Consider the following 14721-nt stretch of genomic DNA (forward strand, 5'->3'; position numbering starts at 1 on the left):
TCTGCCCCTTCCCTGCTCATGCTGTGTCTCTCTCTGTCTCAAAAATAAATAAACATTAAAAAAAAAATTAAAAAAAAAACGTAATAAAGGATGCATACTAGACTCATAAAACTTTATTTGCTTTTTAAGCAAATAAACAAAGATATTTAACTTTAGCTCTCAGGAACTTTGTAGAGTGGTAAGTCAGAAGTTGACTTTTTTAAGGGTCCCCATTCAAAGCATTTTGATAATAAAATACTCCAAAGGCTTATACCAAAAAAAGCAGTCACAGCTAAATACGAGTTATTGGGGCGCCTGGGTGGCGCAGTCGGTTAAGCGTCCGACTTCAGCCAGGTCACGATCTCGCGGTCCGTGAGTTCGAGCCCCGCGTCAGGCTCTGGGCTGATGGCTCGGAGCCTGGAGCCTGTTTCCGATTCTGTGTCTCCCTCTCTCTCTGCCCCTCCCCCGTTCATGCTCTGTCTCTCTCTGTCCCAAAAATAAAAAACGTTGAAAAAAAAAAATTAAAAAAAATAAATACGAGTTATTGTATGTACTAGTAGACATGATGCTAAATGCTAAAAAATGTTGTTTAATTTTTCATTATAATCCTATAAAATACTATGATTATCCCCATTTTACAGACGTGGAAAGTAAGATTTAGAAAAGCTAAAAAACTTGCTCTAGGCCACCTAGATGGCGAGTCAGGGCTGCTACACAGATCTGGGATTTATCATCACTGAGCAACTATCTAACTGAAAATAAATACCCCCCTTTTTTAATGTAGAGTAAGTTTTATCTCTTAGTGTATTAAAAAATAGTTCAACTTTTTCCAAGTGTTTTCACCACTTGGTATTATCTCATAACAATCTTTATAATTAATTTTTCTAGGCACAAAAAACAATCATTTAAAAGTAGTTATCTGGGTTTGCCAAACTTATAAAAGAAATTAGTACAGATTAAAATCAAATAACTACATGCTAACATACTTGCATTTCGTGCTGGATCCTTCAGTCTATATATCAGCATATAAGCATTTGTGGAGCTAGTAGAAATATAAAAAAGATTAATGTCAACAAAAAGTAGATTGTAAAGATTCCATTTCCCAGCATCAAATATTTTAATAGTTTTTCTTGTTTCAAAGAATTAGAAAACCATGTTAAGTGTTCGATGATAGGTTCAAACTTAAAACATTCTAGGAAAAAAAAAAGGAGACTCTACTTTGCTTTTCCTGACAGGTTTATGAGAAGATTCCACATCTCCTCTTGGTTACACAGTTAAGTCTTCAAAAAACCTGTGTCCTAGAACCACTACTACAGTTAAGTCAGGAGTCAGCCAGTTTTTTTCTTGGCCATATTGAAGTTATTTTAACTCTGTTGTTAAAGGGAAAAGATCAACACACAATACTTCAACAAAGGAGTATAGTGACATTCCAATAAAACTTTATTTCCAAAAACTAGAGGCAGGCAGGGTTTGGTCTGTGGGTTATAGTTTGCTGACCCCTGGGTTAAATTTCTTTAATGGCAAAAAAATGCTGAGGAGCTATAATTAAGTCTAATTTATAAACAGTACAAATTAGGAAGTTATTTACCTTGCAAAAGCACTTGAGTAATATCCTCGGCTTCCTGAAGATCCACCATGTGTTTTCTTAATGTCCTCTTGTGTTATCTAAAAAGTTGTTACAGTGTTTACCTTCTTCTAAAATCTATAACATCATTACCTTTATGTCAACAAGTAAGCCAATTTTCATCTCAGAGTTAAAATGTACCGTACAACTACCAATTCACAAAATTTGATCAGAATCACTGGCTGCTACCAGCCAATTAGTTCTAGTGCTCAACAGGTAGCCCACATGAGGGCTCAAGATAAAAAAAAAAAAAAAAAAAAAAGGGAGTCTGCCTTTGGAAACACTTAGCAAGACCCAAACAAAACAAAACAGAACAGAACAAAATCAGTAACAATGATAAACTAGAAAATTTACTCAAAGCAAAAACAAAAGACTGATTTGGCATGTGTTTTAAAATGCTTCACTGGACAAACTAAGTCTCCCATTTTTAATAAACCCCTACTGTTGATTAGAAATAGCTCTACTCCTGTCTTTCAGAATAATCTTAAAAAAACCCTCCTTGGGGTGCCTGAGTGGCTCAGGAGGTGAAGCGTCTGACTCTTGATTTCAGCTCAGGTCATGATCTCACGGTTCGTGAGATCGAGCCCCATGTTAGGCTCTGCACTGATAGTGCCTGGGATTCCCTCTCTCTGCCCCTCTGGCTAGCATGCACACACATATGTTCTCGCTCTCTCTCTCTTAAAATAAATAAATAAATTAAAAATAAAAAACCCTCCTTACCCTGCTGACATGTTGATCATTGAAGCTGTACCACTGTTCATCACTGAATGACTTTATACAAGCATAATAATGACCACCAGCAGCACTCCCTGAATGAACCATAACGGAGAAGAGCTCATAGATCAAGGAATTCTAAGAGGAAAAAACAAAAGTATCTCAGAGAAGAGAAAGAATTTCCCTTATTTGTGCATTTCCTATTCTCTATTAGTACAGAGTAAAATAATATGTTAGCTGTCCTAGATATTTATTGTAGGCACAATTCCAAGATAATTAAAATGGTAAAGTCATCACATAATTTTATACATCAGAGTTCCATTCAGTGCATTCCTTCACGTTTTAATTATGTTATAACCTCTGTAACTATGCATATCTGAAATATGTTTTTTTGTAAAAGTAAAATAATAATCTGAAATTTTAGAAGCAGTTTCTAATTAGAAGACTATTCTGGTATGCACAGTCAAGATCAAGAAATCACAAATAATGTTTTTATTCAAACAAGATTATTCCATTTCCTTTGCAAAAGAGCTGAGCAATAAAATGATTTGGAACATCTTCTAATGTATTTATGTAATATCTGTGATACAGTGATCTGCTGATTTGACATTTCTCAAGTATGCAAAGATGGTTCAATGCCAGAAGATCAATCTATTGTAATACAGGCTAAATTAGAAAAATCATGTGATCCTATATATCAACTGACTCAGAAAAAGCATTTCATGAAATCCAAAACTCATTCATGATAAAAATTCTTAAGAAACTAGGATGAGGGAAACCTCCTCAGCTTAATGAAGCACATCTACAAAAACCCTAGAACCAACATCATACTTAAAACTGAACACCTTCCTCCTGAGTTGAGAATAAGGCAAGAACGCCCTATCTCACCACTCCTATTCAACACTGTAAGAAATCCTACTTACAGCAGTAAGACAAGGGGGAAAAAAAAAAGACAGATGTAACTGTTTATGTAGAAAAATAGGCAGAGAATTAGATTTAGACTTTGAGCCACAGTTTGCCAACCCTTGCTTGAATGCAGTGTTCTTTACACTAAGTTATAACATATCTGTTACATTATTCATTACATAGCAACTCATGATCATCTATCTGCCCTGAAATAGATAATTTTAAAAGGTAAATGATGATGGTGGTTGGAATAATGCAAGAGAAATTCTATTCTTAAATACTGCCTTAAGAACCCTGTATTTAATATGACTTTGCAAGACTTGAACTACTGCAGTCTTTAGGCTATTGATTCATAATTTATACATGCTCAAGACATCTGACCTATAATTCTCCCCTCAATAAAGCAGATTATATGAATATGAAAGAAATGGTTTGATAACATTTTAAAAATCACTGACACCATGACATAAAAGATTCTATAACAGAGATTATCAAATCTTGTAGTTGTCAAATTATAATCCATTGAACTGTATCATTTTTTTTTTTTAAGTGCCTTAAGGGCTGTGATAGGGAGGCAAGAGAGGCTGAAGCCTTTGGCCTTCTCCTACCTCAGAAAGATCAGTTCTATTATTAACTATTTCATAAGGAGTTCCAGAGCCAGAATCTTAAAATGAATGGATGTAGCCAAATAACTTTCATTTTGCTGTATGAGAAAACTCTTATATAAAGATTTAGAGGCGTGGTGTAACTTTTAAGGCAGAAGTGATCTCCTTTTCCATACCACCCCCCAGCTACAGATCAGCCTCCAAAAATTCATGCTCTTGCCTGTAAGCAGTTTTTTCCTAAAGTTTAATTATGATCACATATGTACATTAAAAAAAAACAAAACAGCTTTAAAAAAGTCTTACTTTTCAAATATTACTTCTCCTAAGGAGAATTTATTGGTCACAACAGTTAGAGAATTATATAACAGCTCAGAGATTATTTTATTCTCTCAACTAAAACCCACAAACTATAAAAGGTACCTTTTCAAGTCCAGGTTTTGAAATTTTTTCAGTTCCACTATTACTTTCAAGGCAGATCCCTTCATCAACACCATCATCATTCGAAAAATCATTGCTCATCTGATCGCTGTGACAACTGCCTTCATTTTCTGCCCCACTGTCAGTGCAACTTTCGGTCTGAGGGGATTTCTTAATAAAACATAATTATCTTACAATTACAAGTTAAATAAAAAAAAACATATACTCAGTAAAGCCTTTTCTCTACATGCTAACTTTTTCACATAACTTCAGATGTTATTAATAAAAATATCTATTTTAAGCAAATTTATCTTATCTTAGAGAGTGAGTCCTTAAATAAAATTAAACCAAAAAAAGTGTATTTTAGGGCCCAAATGTCCATCGACTGATTAATGGGTAAAGATGTGAGATATATACATATAAAAATGTGATACATATATATCATATGATATATATATATATCATATGTATCATACACATATATCATATATGTGTGATACACACACACACACACACACACACACACACACACTGGAATATTACTCAGCCATCAAAAAGAATGAAATCTAGGGGTGCCTGGGTGGCTCTTAGTCGGTTAAGTGTCTGAGAGTTGATGTGAGGGAGGTGGTTGGGGATGGGCTGAATGGGTGATGGGTATTAAGGAGAGCACTTGTTATGATGAGCACTGGGTGTTATATGTAAGTGATGAATCACTAAATTTTAAGAAACGTGTATTTTAAAAACATTTCTATTAATGTCCTTAAAATTCAAATACAATGAATCAGTGATTCAAAATTCTAATTAAACCCCATTTATGTTTATAGTTGCAAAGTAATAACGTAAATTACCATTTCTTTCACCAAAATCTGTAAAAGCTGTGAACCTAAATGCCAAAATGAGCTTTTGTTCTCAAATCCCAAAAGAATATCATCTCTTTTCTTGAACAAAAGGTTCAATTTTATTTATCTTTGTGTTAGGCATTAGACACCATTAGAAAGAAAAACAACACTGAATCTATCCTCAAGAATCTTACATTCTAGCATATAGGAGAGAGAAATGTAACAACAACAAAAATCACACTTTTTCATGCTTTTATGATTTTTAAATCCTTTTCATGCAAATTTAATTTGAAGGAATCTACTTCTTAGAAATCCCCAAACAACTCCTTGGCCCCTTTTCCTTAAATATTTTATATACATATCTAAAAATGTTTCTGTTTAAATAGTTTGAGAATTCTTCTATAAGATGTAGCCTCTTGATATGTTATACAGGAGTTCCTAAATTAACCAGGCAATACATAATAATAAGCACCAACTTTTTGTCAAGAACTTTGTTGTGGGAACTGCATATAACATACAGTCTTCATCCCTCGAGAAAGTAAAGTTTAAGTGAAAACCAACTCTAGAACTCTGCACTGAGTCTGGAGATCATTCCTGACACTCCTTTAGGCCAGAACATCTCTTCTCCCAAGATATGGACCTGGAACCTCCTAAAAGTTCCTGTCAAACTAGATCTAGGTTTTCTTTATTTGTAAAAGATTTCCTTTTACAAGAATATAGTAGGTATATACAGAAAACTGATCCAATACTAATCTCTGTGAAGACTCCTGTAAAGAGGTTGTTTACTTTGGTATACCTTGGAAAGATTTCCTAGCTTAAGTACAAGTGTTTGAAATACTATTTTGAATTAAACTTTTCAGAAGTACCTGGTCATAGGTACCATTCAATGAACATCTACTTTATCTAAAGCACTCTTTTCATGAAAGCTATAAAGAGTAAATATTGTCCTTACTTTACAAAGTAAGGCTCAGAAAAGTTGTTCTTCTATGCCACATCATCACTTAATACTTAACAGCATTAACTGAAACTTCATGAATGTTTAAAATCACTTTTCAGCTCTTGGGAAATGGTATTTTTATAACTAGAGTGGTAAGTTCCAATCAGAAAAAAATGAATCACGGTAATTTTGAAAAAAATAAAGATTTATCACTTTCTAAGAACTCAAGTGATTGTAAATATTTCCCATAATGAAATCAGAAGTTTCCAAAGAATAAATTAGGATACTAAGAATCTTTTACTGAATAAGGTTAGGGGAATCAGAGATTTGCAGGGGTCAGTGAGTAGAAGAAACTGATAAGCATTACCTGTGCCCTTCCAAGTTACACTCTTCAAACTATTTAAATAAAGTTTTGACTACAAAAAAAAAAACTAATTAAAAAAGGAAAACAGACAAAATACCTTTATTTTCTAGCTTTCTAACCTAGCCTATTTAAGAGGTGGCAAACTTTAGCTGAGAATAACCCAGAAACCTTAATCCTTGAAAATGACACTAAGACAAATATAAGATATTAAGGCCATACTACCCAATTTGCTCATTTTACTTACATATTTGTTGTGTTTATTATGTGCCAGAAACACAGTGCAGCCCACCTCTAGATTGGTTTCTTTCGCTAAGAAAGTTATGAAACATAAGATTATCGCTCAAATTAAAGAAGTAATTCCAGAGTTTGGGATCCTTTTTGTCTTTTCAAAGAATATTATGAGTTATTCTGATCAAACAAGATTATGTGAAATATAATTTATGGTGAGAAAAAAAAGCTTATACAAATTTAGATCTTTTTATATAACTTGCCATTACAAAATATGGAGAGAAAGGAAAACCTTCTATCAAGAAGAGTTTAAACAACACCAGTGTTGTTACCCCAAGTGACTCTTTTTTTTTTTTTCAATATATGAAGTTTATTGTCAAATTGGTTTCCTCAAATAGCTCTTTTAATTAAACACATGACCAACCAAAATGGATTACTATCTTTTAACAAATAGGTATAATAAATATTTTACCTCATCTTCAACATCAATAAATGTACTCATATCTAGCTCCTCAGGAAACGTCATCCGATCATTCAACTTAATCCTGTGCATGGTTGTATAATCAAAATCAAACCTTTTCAACTGTAAGGTCAGCAGGTAAGGGAAATGCAAAAACCGAAGACCCTAAAAGAAAAGGGACCTATTGAATATTGAATATAAACTCAGGTAATCTAGTATTAATTTCTACATGGCATCTACCTTTCGTGCATCACACTTCTTCTTACAACGTTCACAAAAATATTGATTTGGGCCATCCAGGATCTCTGGCTGAATAAATGCATGCAATGCTTCTTCCTAGTAAGAAGAAAAAAAAATGACTGTTTTATAATTACTTAAAAACATTATAATGTTAAAGCCCTGAATATAAAAACTTTGCAATTACCAAAATTCTTAGAAGATGGCTAGAAAATTAGGAACTCAATATGCAAAAAGGAAAAAAACGATCAACAGCAATATCATTATAAAAACTGAGTGACAAAATAATTGCTTTAATTCTGCATGAAATCTGTTTCCTAGTACTGTACATCACAGTTAGTCATTTCCACCTAATTTTTGCTGACTTTACATTGTGGAATTTGGCTAAATAACCTAATAAAAATCCTATCTTTAGATTAAAAGTTCCAGAAGAAAAGCAGTTACATACATCACTGCAATCTTCTTGTAAAAGGAAACATTCAAAACTGTACAGTAAATAACAGAGAACTCTGAAGAATTCACACTATCCCTGCATTAAAAAAACCTAATAACCATCATTTATCACTACAGTTAGCATCATTCAGTAATTCACCACTGAACTAAAGACTGAAAAACACCAGACAACTTTCTCCCTGCATGTCAGATACTGCTCCACTTGAAAATGTAGGAGAGCTCCTGGACTGTTCACCTAGAGGAACCACGTGATTCTCTTCTCTCCATACAGCCTTAAGACAGAAGCAAGAAACTTAGTATAAACATTGGTGAAGAATCAGTGGGCATAAAATTTTTAATTTTTAATCACCGATTTTTCACAATAAAAAATAAATTTTAGTTAATACAACATATAACATCGGACTGCATCATCTCAAATTTCGTTTGTTGTGATCTCTTCACACATGGTCTGATCAGAACTACTGACTATATTTACCTATATAAAGAAATTCTTTACTATTTAAAGAAACTATCATTAGGACAAAATATCTTCAAATATTTTTCTTTTGATTCAGAACATGTTGTTCCTCAAAAGATAAATAAAGAAGCTTGATCTGGCAAAATGTGAAAGAGCTGGCAACACTTACAAAACTACTATCCACATATTGTTTTGTACAACTCATTTTGGAATTAGATCAAAAATATGAAAAGATACTCTAAATGCCTTTAACCCCATCCATCTCATATTTTGTTCTCAGAACACAAGGAAGTGACAGGGTGGGGGAAGGGGGGGGAGGAGAACCAAATAGTGGGTGTTTTTCCACATGACCAAGCATTTTATTGGAGGTCAAAGAAAAGGACACATTCAGAATGATTTTTTTTCTTTCAAACACATTTTAGGCACGAAAAAGGCAAATCCTGTAAAAATGTAACACAGAAAAAGCTCTAAGAAAAATCATATATATAGCTTAGCATGGACTGATATCAAATGAGTCAAGCATTCCAAATTGAAAGTGAAATGTAAAACACTCAATACCTTAACCAAAAAGGTAGGGGGAGAAAATTATGGAACTCAGATTCTTCTTCACGGAACTGTGTGGACTGGTCTCTGGTTATAGTTCATAGCTAGAGCTATCTTCTTTTGATTTTTGCTTGTTTGTTTATTGTTATTTGTTTTTTGAAGTTAAAACTCAGAGAAAAGTTTAAAGAACTGAAAATGTCTGTAATTTACTCAGTTCACCAACTTTTAGTATTTTGCTACCCTTGCTTTATCATTCTCCCATCCCTACACACATTGTGTATTTTTCTGAAGAATTTGAGAGTTTTACATATCATGCTTTTCCTCTTAATAATTCTATATGACTTTTTAAGAGCAAGGATATTCTTACAATAGAGTTAGCAAACTCAGGAAAATTTAAGATTGATAAAGTACTTTTGCCATATTCCCATTCCGTCAATTGTCCTCCTAATCCTAATAATGTGTTTCTCCCCAACTAGTAGAGAATTGAACCCAGGATCACAGATTACATTTAGCTGTCTCTTCAGATTCATTTTGTCTGGAACAGTTCCAAAGCCTTTCTTTCATGACATAAATGGGGTTTTTGAAAGAGGTGGCTGGCTATTTTATAAAATGTCTACAATTTGGGTTTGCCTGATGCTCCTTATAATTAGATTCAGGTTCTGTATTCCTTACTAGACTACCACCTAAATTATAATGTGTCCTTCTAAGGGTATCACAGTCACAGACCATGATGTCCCCAACCTCCCTATTGGTGATAGGAACTTTAATCAACTGGACAAAGTGTTATCCAGCTTTTCCACTACCTAGTTATTGTTTTATCCTCTCGCAGCAATTATGTAATATGTAAGGAGATACTTGGAGACCATGCAAATATCCTGAGTCTTAAACTTTCTGCCCCAGATTTAGCGTCCACTAATGGATTCTTGCTTAAACCAAATTTTCATATGTTTTATGAGCCAACTTAAAAATCTTTTTAATAGGCGACTTAAGACCATTCATATTGGATATGTTTTGTTTCATCTAGTTTTAATTACTGTATTAAGTAATATTTACTGTGTTCTTTTCTCCATGTGCTGTGTTCTGCTACTTCTTACATTTTCTTTTGGTATTTAGGAAGGTAATTTTGTTGTAGTGCATTTATTATACTTGTGTTTGCACCCTTAATCCCCATTTTTCCCCTTTTCTTTACTTAAGCTTTTAGGGTCCGGTTTGCCAGTTTTAAGTGTCATCCTTTGTCTGTTACCCATTCAACAGTCTATGATCTCATTCTACTTTCTCTCATTTTCTCCCTTCCCCTTTTGAGTGGTATTCTTTTTATTTCGTCTTACATATAATATGTTACACTTCTACTTATGTCCCCACCCTTGTTCCATTTAGTCCTTACTTCTATAAATAAACACATTAAATGCTCATAGTCCTTTTGCTGAAGCTTCCCTGGGGATCTCTTCACTGGATGGAGTTTATCCCCTAATAAACTCAAGAAGAACTCATGGATATAGTACCATTTCAGTAAGTTCTTCAATGTTCAAGAATGGAATTTCTGCCATCATAATTGAATAAAACCTTGGCTAGATGTCAAATCCTTGGTCTGTACTTTGTTTCAGTGAATTTCTTCAAATTGCTATTCTGTTGCCATGATTTGTATGCTGCTCTTCCAGTGTATGATGCCAACTCAATTTATCCTTAAAGTTTAACAGCTTACTAAAATATGGTCTGAGCTGATCATTCCAGGTCAATTTTCCCAAGTACACGGAAGGTCCTTCAAAAGGTAGACTTAAATTTCCCTTATTTCCAGAAAGTTTTCTTGGCTAATAGTTCCTAAGGTTTGTTCCCCTGTGGCGTTCTTCACAAACTCAGTTACGTTGGACACCCTCTGCCAGGCTTTCATTTCTCTGAGATCCTTTTTTCTTTCTCTCATTTTCATTCTACGTCCCTCTTTAGATTTTCATTCCATTCTATCCTCTTGAGCATTTTATAATTTATTCACTTCTAATAACAATTTTGTCTTTTCCTTTTCTTTCCTGAGTTTGATCAATTCATATTGCATTTCCTATTGTTTCTTCATTTTTCTCCTTAAATTTTTGGATACCAGGTTTTGTTTTGCTTGAGAATATTTAATTTAGTCTGGAGTACTGTGTTACAGTTATTTTGTGGTTATTTTCCTCGGGGCTTTTTTTTGGCAGAGTGGATTTTTATCAGCTAAAATGCTTTTATACCTATTTTCTGTTCTCTTCTAACAGGGTGCTGTGTAAATTTGATTCCCAGCCCCCACCCACCTGGTCATTTTGTGGGCAGCGTTCTTTAGTTTGAGAGTACCTCAAACTTTTGTCAACTTAGTGTAGTTTCATGCATGGGTAACAGGAGTGGAGAGCTTGAGGTCTTTCATTCTACAGGACACACTTTTTCTCTTTCTTCTGGTTTTCTCTTCACCACTGACTCAGAGGCATCATACTTCTCTATCTTCTGTCCCAGAGACAAAATTCCTCCAAGGATGCCACGTCTCCCTCGAGATCTCCTTCCCTGTGGCCGGTGCTATAAACTCTTTTGGCATGTCCTGTTGTACTTTTTCCTTGTGAGGGTGATTTTTGTATTTATTTTGTTTAAGTCCTTCAAGGCCTTCTCTGTTTCACAGTCTCAAAGGCTTTCCACTCCATCCTCTCCACATATATAGACCTATAGCAGCAATAGAAGCTTGATTATTTTGCTACTTACAGGTAACTGGAAGTTTATGGTATTCTGTCCCCGTAATGAAGAAGTTATAGGTTATCCACATTTCATTTGTGTTCCTTTTTGTCTAGGTTTTCTGGGAAAATGTATAGATATATACAGATTCACATGGCCATCATTATCTTCCAGACTCGGAAACCAGTTCAAGCTATATTATAATAATTTTCTGTAGCTTCCTAATTCACTATTTAACAAGTTGGCTCCAGGATAATTATAAACAAGATTAGTCAGTCATAAAAATTAGTTTCAATTCATCTATGCCTTCAACAAATATATTATGTAAATGTGGTCATATACATTTATCTTCATTTAATGTGATGCATAACTAAAAATCATACTAAACTATGTGTTACATATTAAAAGATAAACTATGGATTACAAAAATGGGATAAAATACTATACTGCACCATTATTAATACACACAAAAATTTTTGCTCTGCTTATCATCAGCTGTCCTCTTGAGTATGTTAAATTACTCACATATCATGTGAGCTTTGGGTTGACCATGATTGTTTATCATCATTCCAGAGTGAAGATAATAGTTTTTTTCTAGTTTACTCCTATTATACAAAATGTAATTTATACATTTTATAGACTGTAATTTTCAGAGTTCAGAATAGAACATAGAGAATTCTTACATCATTCATTAGTTCTTCATATAAAAAAATACTGGTTACTACAATTTTATAGTTAAAGCAGAAAATCTAGGCACAGTGCAATTATAATATATATCCAAGGAATGGCATTGCCTATGAATTCTTTTTTTTCTTTTTACAATTTTTTTTATCATGAAATGTCTATTTTATTTTGAATACAGAAATGGGTACTAAAATAAGATACTTTATTTTTCAGATCAAACATAAATCAGAACTACCACTGGTAACTTCCTAACCAATTTTAATGTACTAATTCTGTGCTACTGATATACAGTAATATGTCTTCCTTACAAATATATCCAACTATCTATCTTTCCAGAACATATACTTTGGTTTTTTTGTGTTGTTTTTTTTTAATTAGGAAAAGAACTTTATCCTAAGCCATCCACTTTTTCTAACTGCAATTTTTGAGATAATTGTAGTTGACAATTATAAGAAATAATACAGAGGCACCTGGCTGGCTCAGTTAAGCGTCCAACGTCAGCTCAGGTCATGATCTCATGGTTATTGAGTTCGAGCCCCTCTAAGCTGTCAGCACAGAGCCTGGAGCCTGCTTCGGATTCTGCGTCTCCCTCGCTCTCTGCCCCTCCCCTGCTCACACGCTGTTTCTCTCTCCCAAAAATAAATAAACGTTTAAACAAAACAAAACAAATAATACAGAGTCCTTTCTACTCCAGTTCCGTCCAGTAGTAACTTTTTTTTTTTTTTTTTTGCAAAACTATAGTATAATACACAATCAGGATATTGACATTGATCAATCTACATTATATTATTCAGGTTTTCCCAGTTTTAGTATACTCATTTGTCTGTGTATGTGTGTGTATTAAGTTCTATACAATCTGATCGCCTGTGAAGGTTCACATATCCACCACCACAGTCAAGAGACTGAACACAGTTTCTAAACCACAAGGATCCCTCATGTTGCCCTTTTAAGTAACCACCTTCCTGTCCTTCCCCTGGCCCTACCACATCTATAAGTTTTGGCAATGATTAATCTGCCCCAAATCCTAAAATTCTACCAAAAATGTATATAAATGGAATCATATCACATGTAACCTTTTGGGACTAGTTTTCACGCAGCATAAAAATTCCCTAGAGATTCATTCCAATTTTAGTATGTATCAATAGTTTGTTCCTTTTTGTTGCTGAGTAGTATTCTATGGTTTGTATGTACCACAGTTTGTTAAACCATTCACTAGATGAAGGACTTCTGGGCGAATTCCATTTTGTGGATATTAAAATAAAGATGCTATGGGCATTTGTACACAGGTTTTTATGTGAACATAAACTTACACAAATTTTCATTCTATAAGTTACCAAGAGTATAATTGCTGGGGTTTATGGTAATTGTATGTTTAGTTTTATAAAAAAACTCCCTTTAATATTTCATATTCCCATCAAGAATGTATGAGTGATCCATTTTCATCACATTGTGACCAGCTTTCTGTGCTGTCATTATTTTTTATTTTAGCCATTCTGCAGGTAAAGGATTATCATCACTGTGGCTTGAATTTGCAGTTCCCTTAGTGACAGTGGACTTTTCCTGTATTTGACATCTGTATATCCTGTTTGATGAAATGTTGTTTATGTCTTTTGCCAACTGTCTAAATGGATTTTTTTTTTTTTACTATTGAGGTTACTACTTTTACTATTTTGAGGTTTCTTTACATATTCTAGATATTAGTCCCTTGTCAGATACGTGGTTTGCAGAGAAGTTCTCCCAGTCTGTAGCTCTTCCTTTTATCCTCTTCATTCACATGGGCTTTCAAAGAGTAAATGTTTAATTTTGATGAGATCCAACTTTTCAATTTCTCCCTTTGTGGACCGTACTTTTGGTATCAAATCTAAGAACTTGTTTAACTCTAGAACTGGAAGATATTTTTCCTATATTTTTTAAATAAAATTTATACTTTATATTTTAAATTTAAATCTATGATCCATTTTGAGGACATTTTTGTACAAGGTATAAAGTTTAAGTAGAGGTCCATTTTTGTGCATAGGGATATGCAATTGTTTTATCATCATTTGAAGTGGAAGTGGAAGACCATCCTTCCTCCACTGAATCACTTTTGTGTCTTTCTTAAAAATCAGTTGGGACATACTTGTGCAAATGTACATCTGGGTTTTCTGTTTTGTTCCACTGATCTATTTGTCTATCCTTCCACCAATACCAGTCTTGATTACTGTAGCTCTATAATAAGTTTTATCAGGTAGAATGATTTCTCCCCGCTATTCTTCTTTTCCCCAAATTCTCTTACCATGTGTAGCTTATTTCTTTGCCTTCTACATAAATTTTAGAATAAGCTTGTCTAGATCATCAAAAAAATCTTGCCAGATTTTGAGAAGAAAGACTAATTAAACTATAATCTTGGGGAAAGCTGACATTTTTACTATGTTGAATCTTCTAATTGGTGAGAACAGTATGTCTTTCCATTTTTTAAAATATTCTTTTCAGGGGTGCCTGGGTGGCTCAGTCGGTTAAGCGGCCGACTTCGGCTCAGGTCATGATCTCGCGGTCTGTGAGTTCGAGCCCCGTGTCAGGCTCTGTGCTGACAGCTCAGAGCCTGGAGCCTGT

General features: G+C 33.9%; 1 protein-coding gene across 2 annotated transcripts in view; it reads right to left on the reverse strand.

Annotated features, from left to right (window-relative positions):
• USP47 (ubiquitin specific peptidase 47) overlaps positions 1-14721 on the reverse strand; it is a 108066-nt gene that overhangs the window by 29254 nt on the left and 64091 nt on the right. For both annotated transcript variants that reach the window (XM_015068720.3, XM_015068719.3), the window contains 6 exons: positions 7314-7409; positions 7086-7238; positions 4249-4416; positions 2324-2455; positions 1568-1644; positions 966-1021 (listed from right to left, as the gene is read on the reverse strand). In XM_015068720.3, the coding sequence (XP_014924206.1) occupies positions 966-1021; positions 1568-1644; positions 2324-2455; positions 4249-4416; positions 7086-7238; positions 7314-7409 (682 nt within the window). The remainder of the gene's footprint in view (positions 1-965; positions 1022-1567; positions 1645-2323; positions 2456-4248; positions 4417-7085; positions 7239-7313; positions 7410-14721) is intronic.

The sequence above is a fragment of the Acinonyx jubatus genome, chromosome D1 (assembly GCF_027475565.1).
Source record: "Acinonyx jubatus isolate Ajub_Pintada_27869175 chromosome D1, VMU_Ajub_asm_v1.0, whole genome shotgun sequence".
Classification (NCBI taxonomy): Eukaryota; Metazoa; Chordata; class Mammalia; order Carnivora; family Felidae; genus Acinonyx; species Acinonyx jubatus.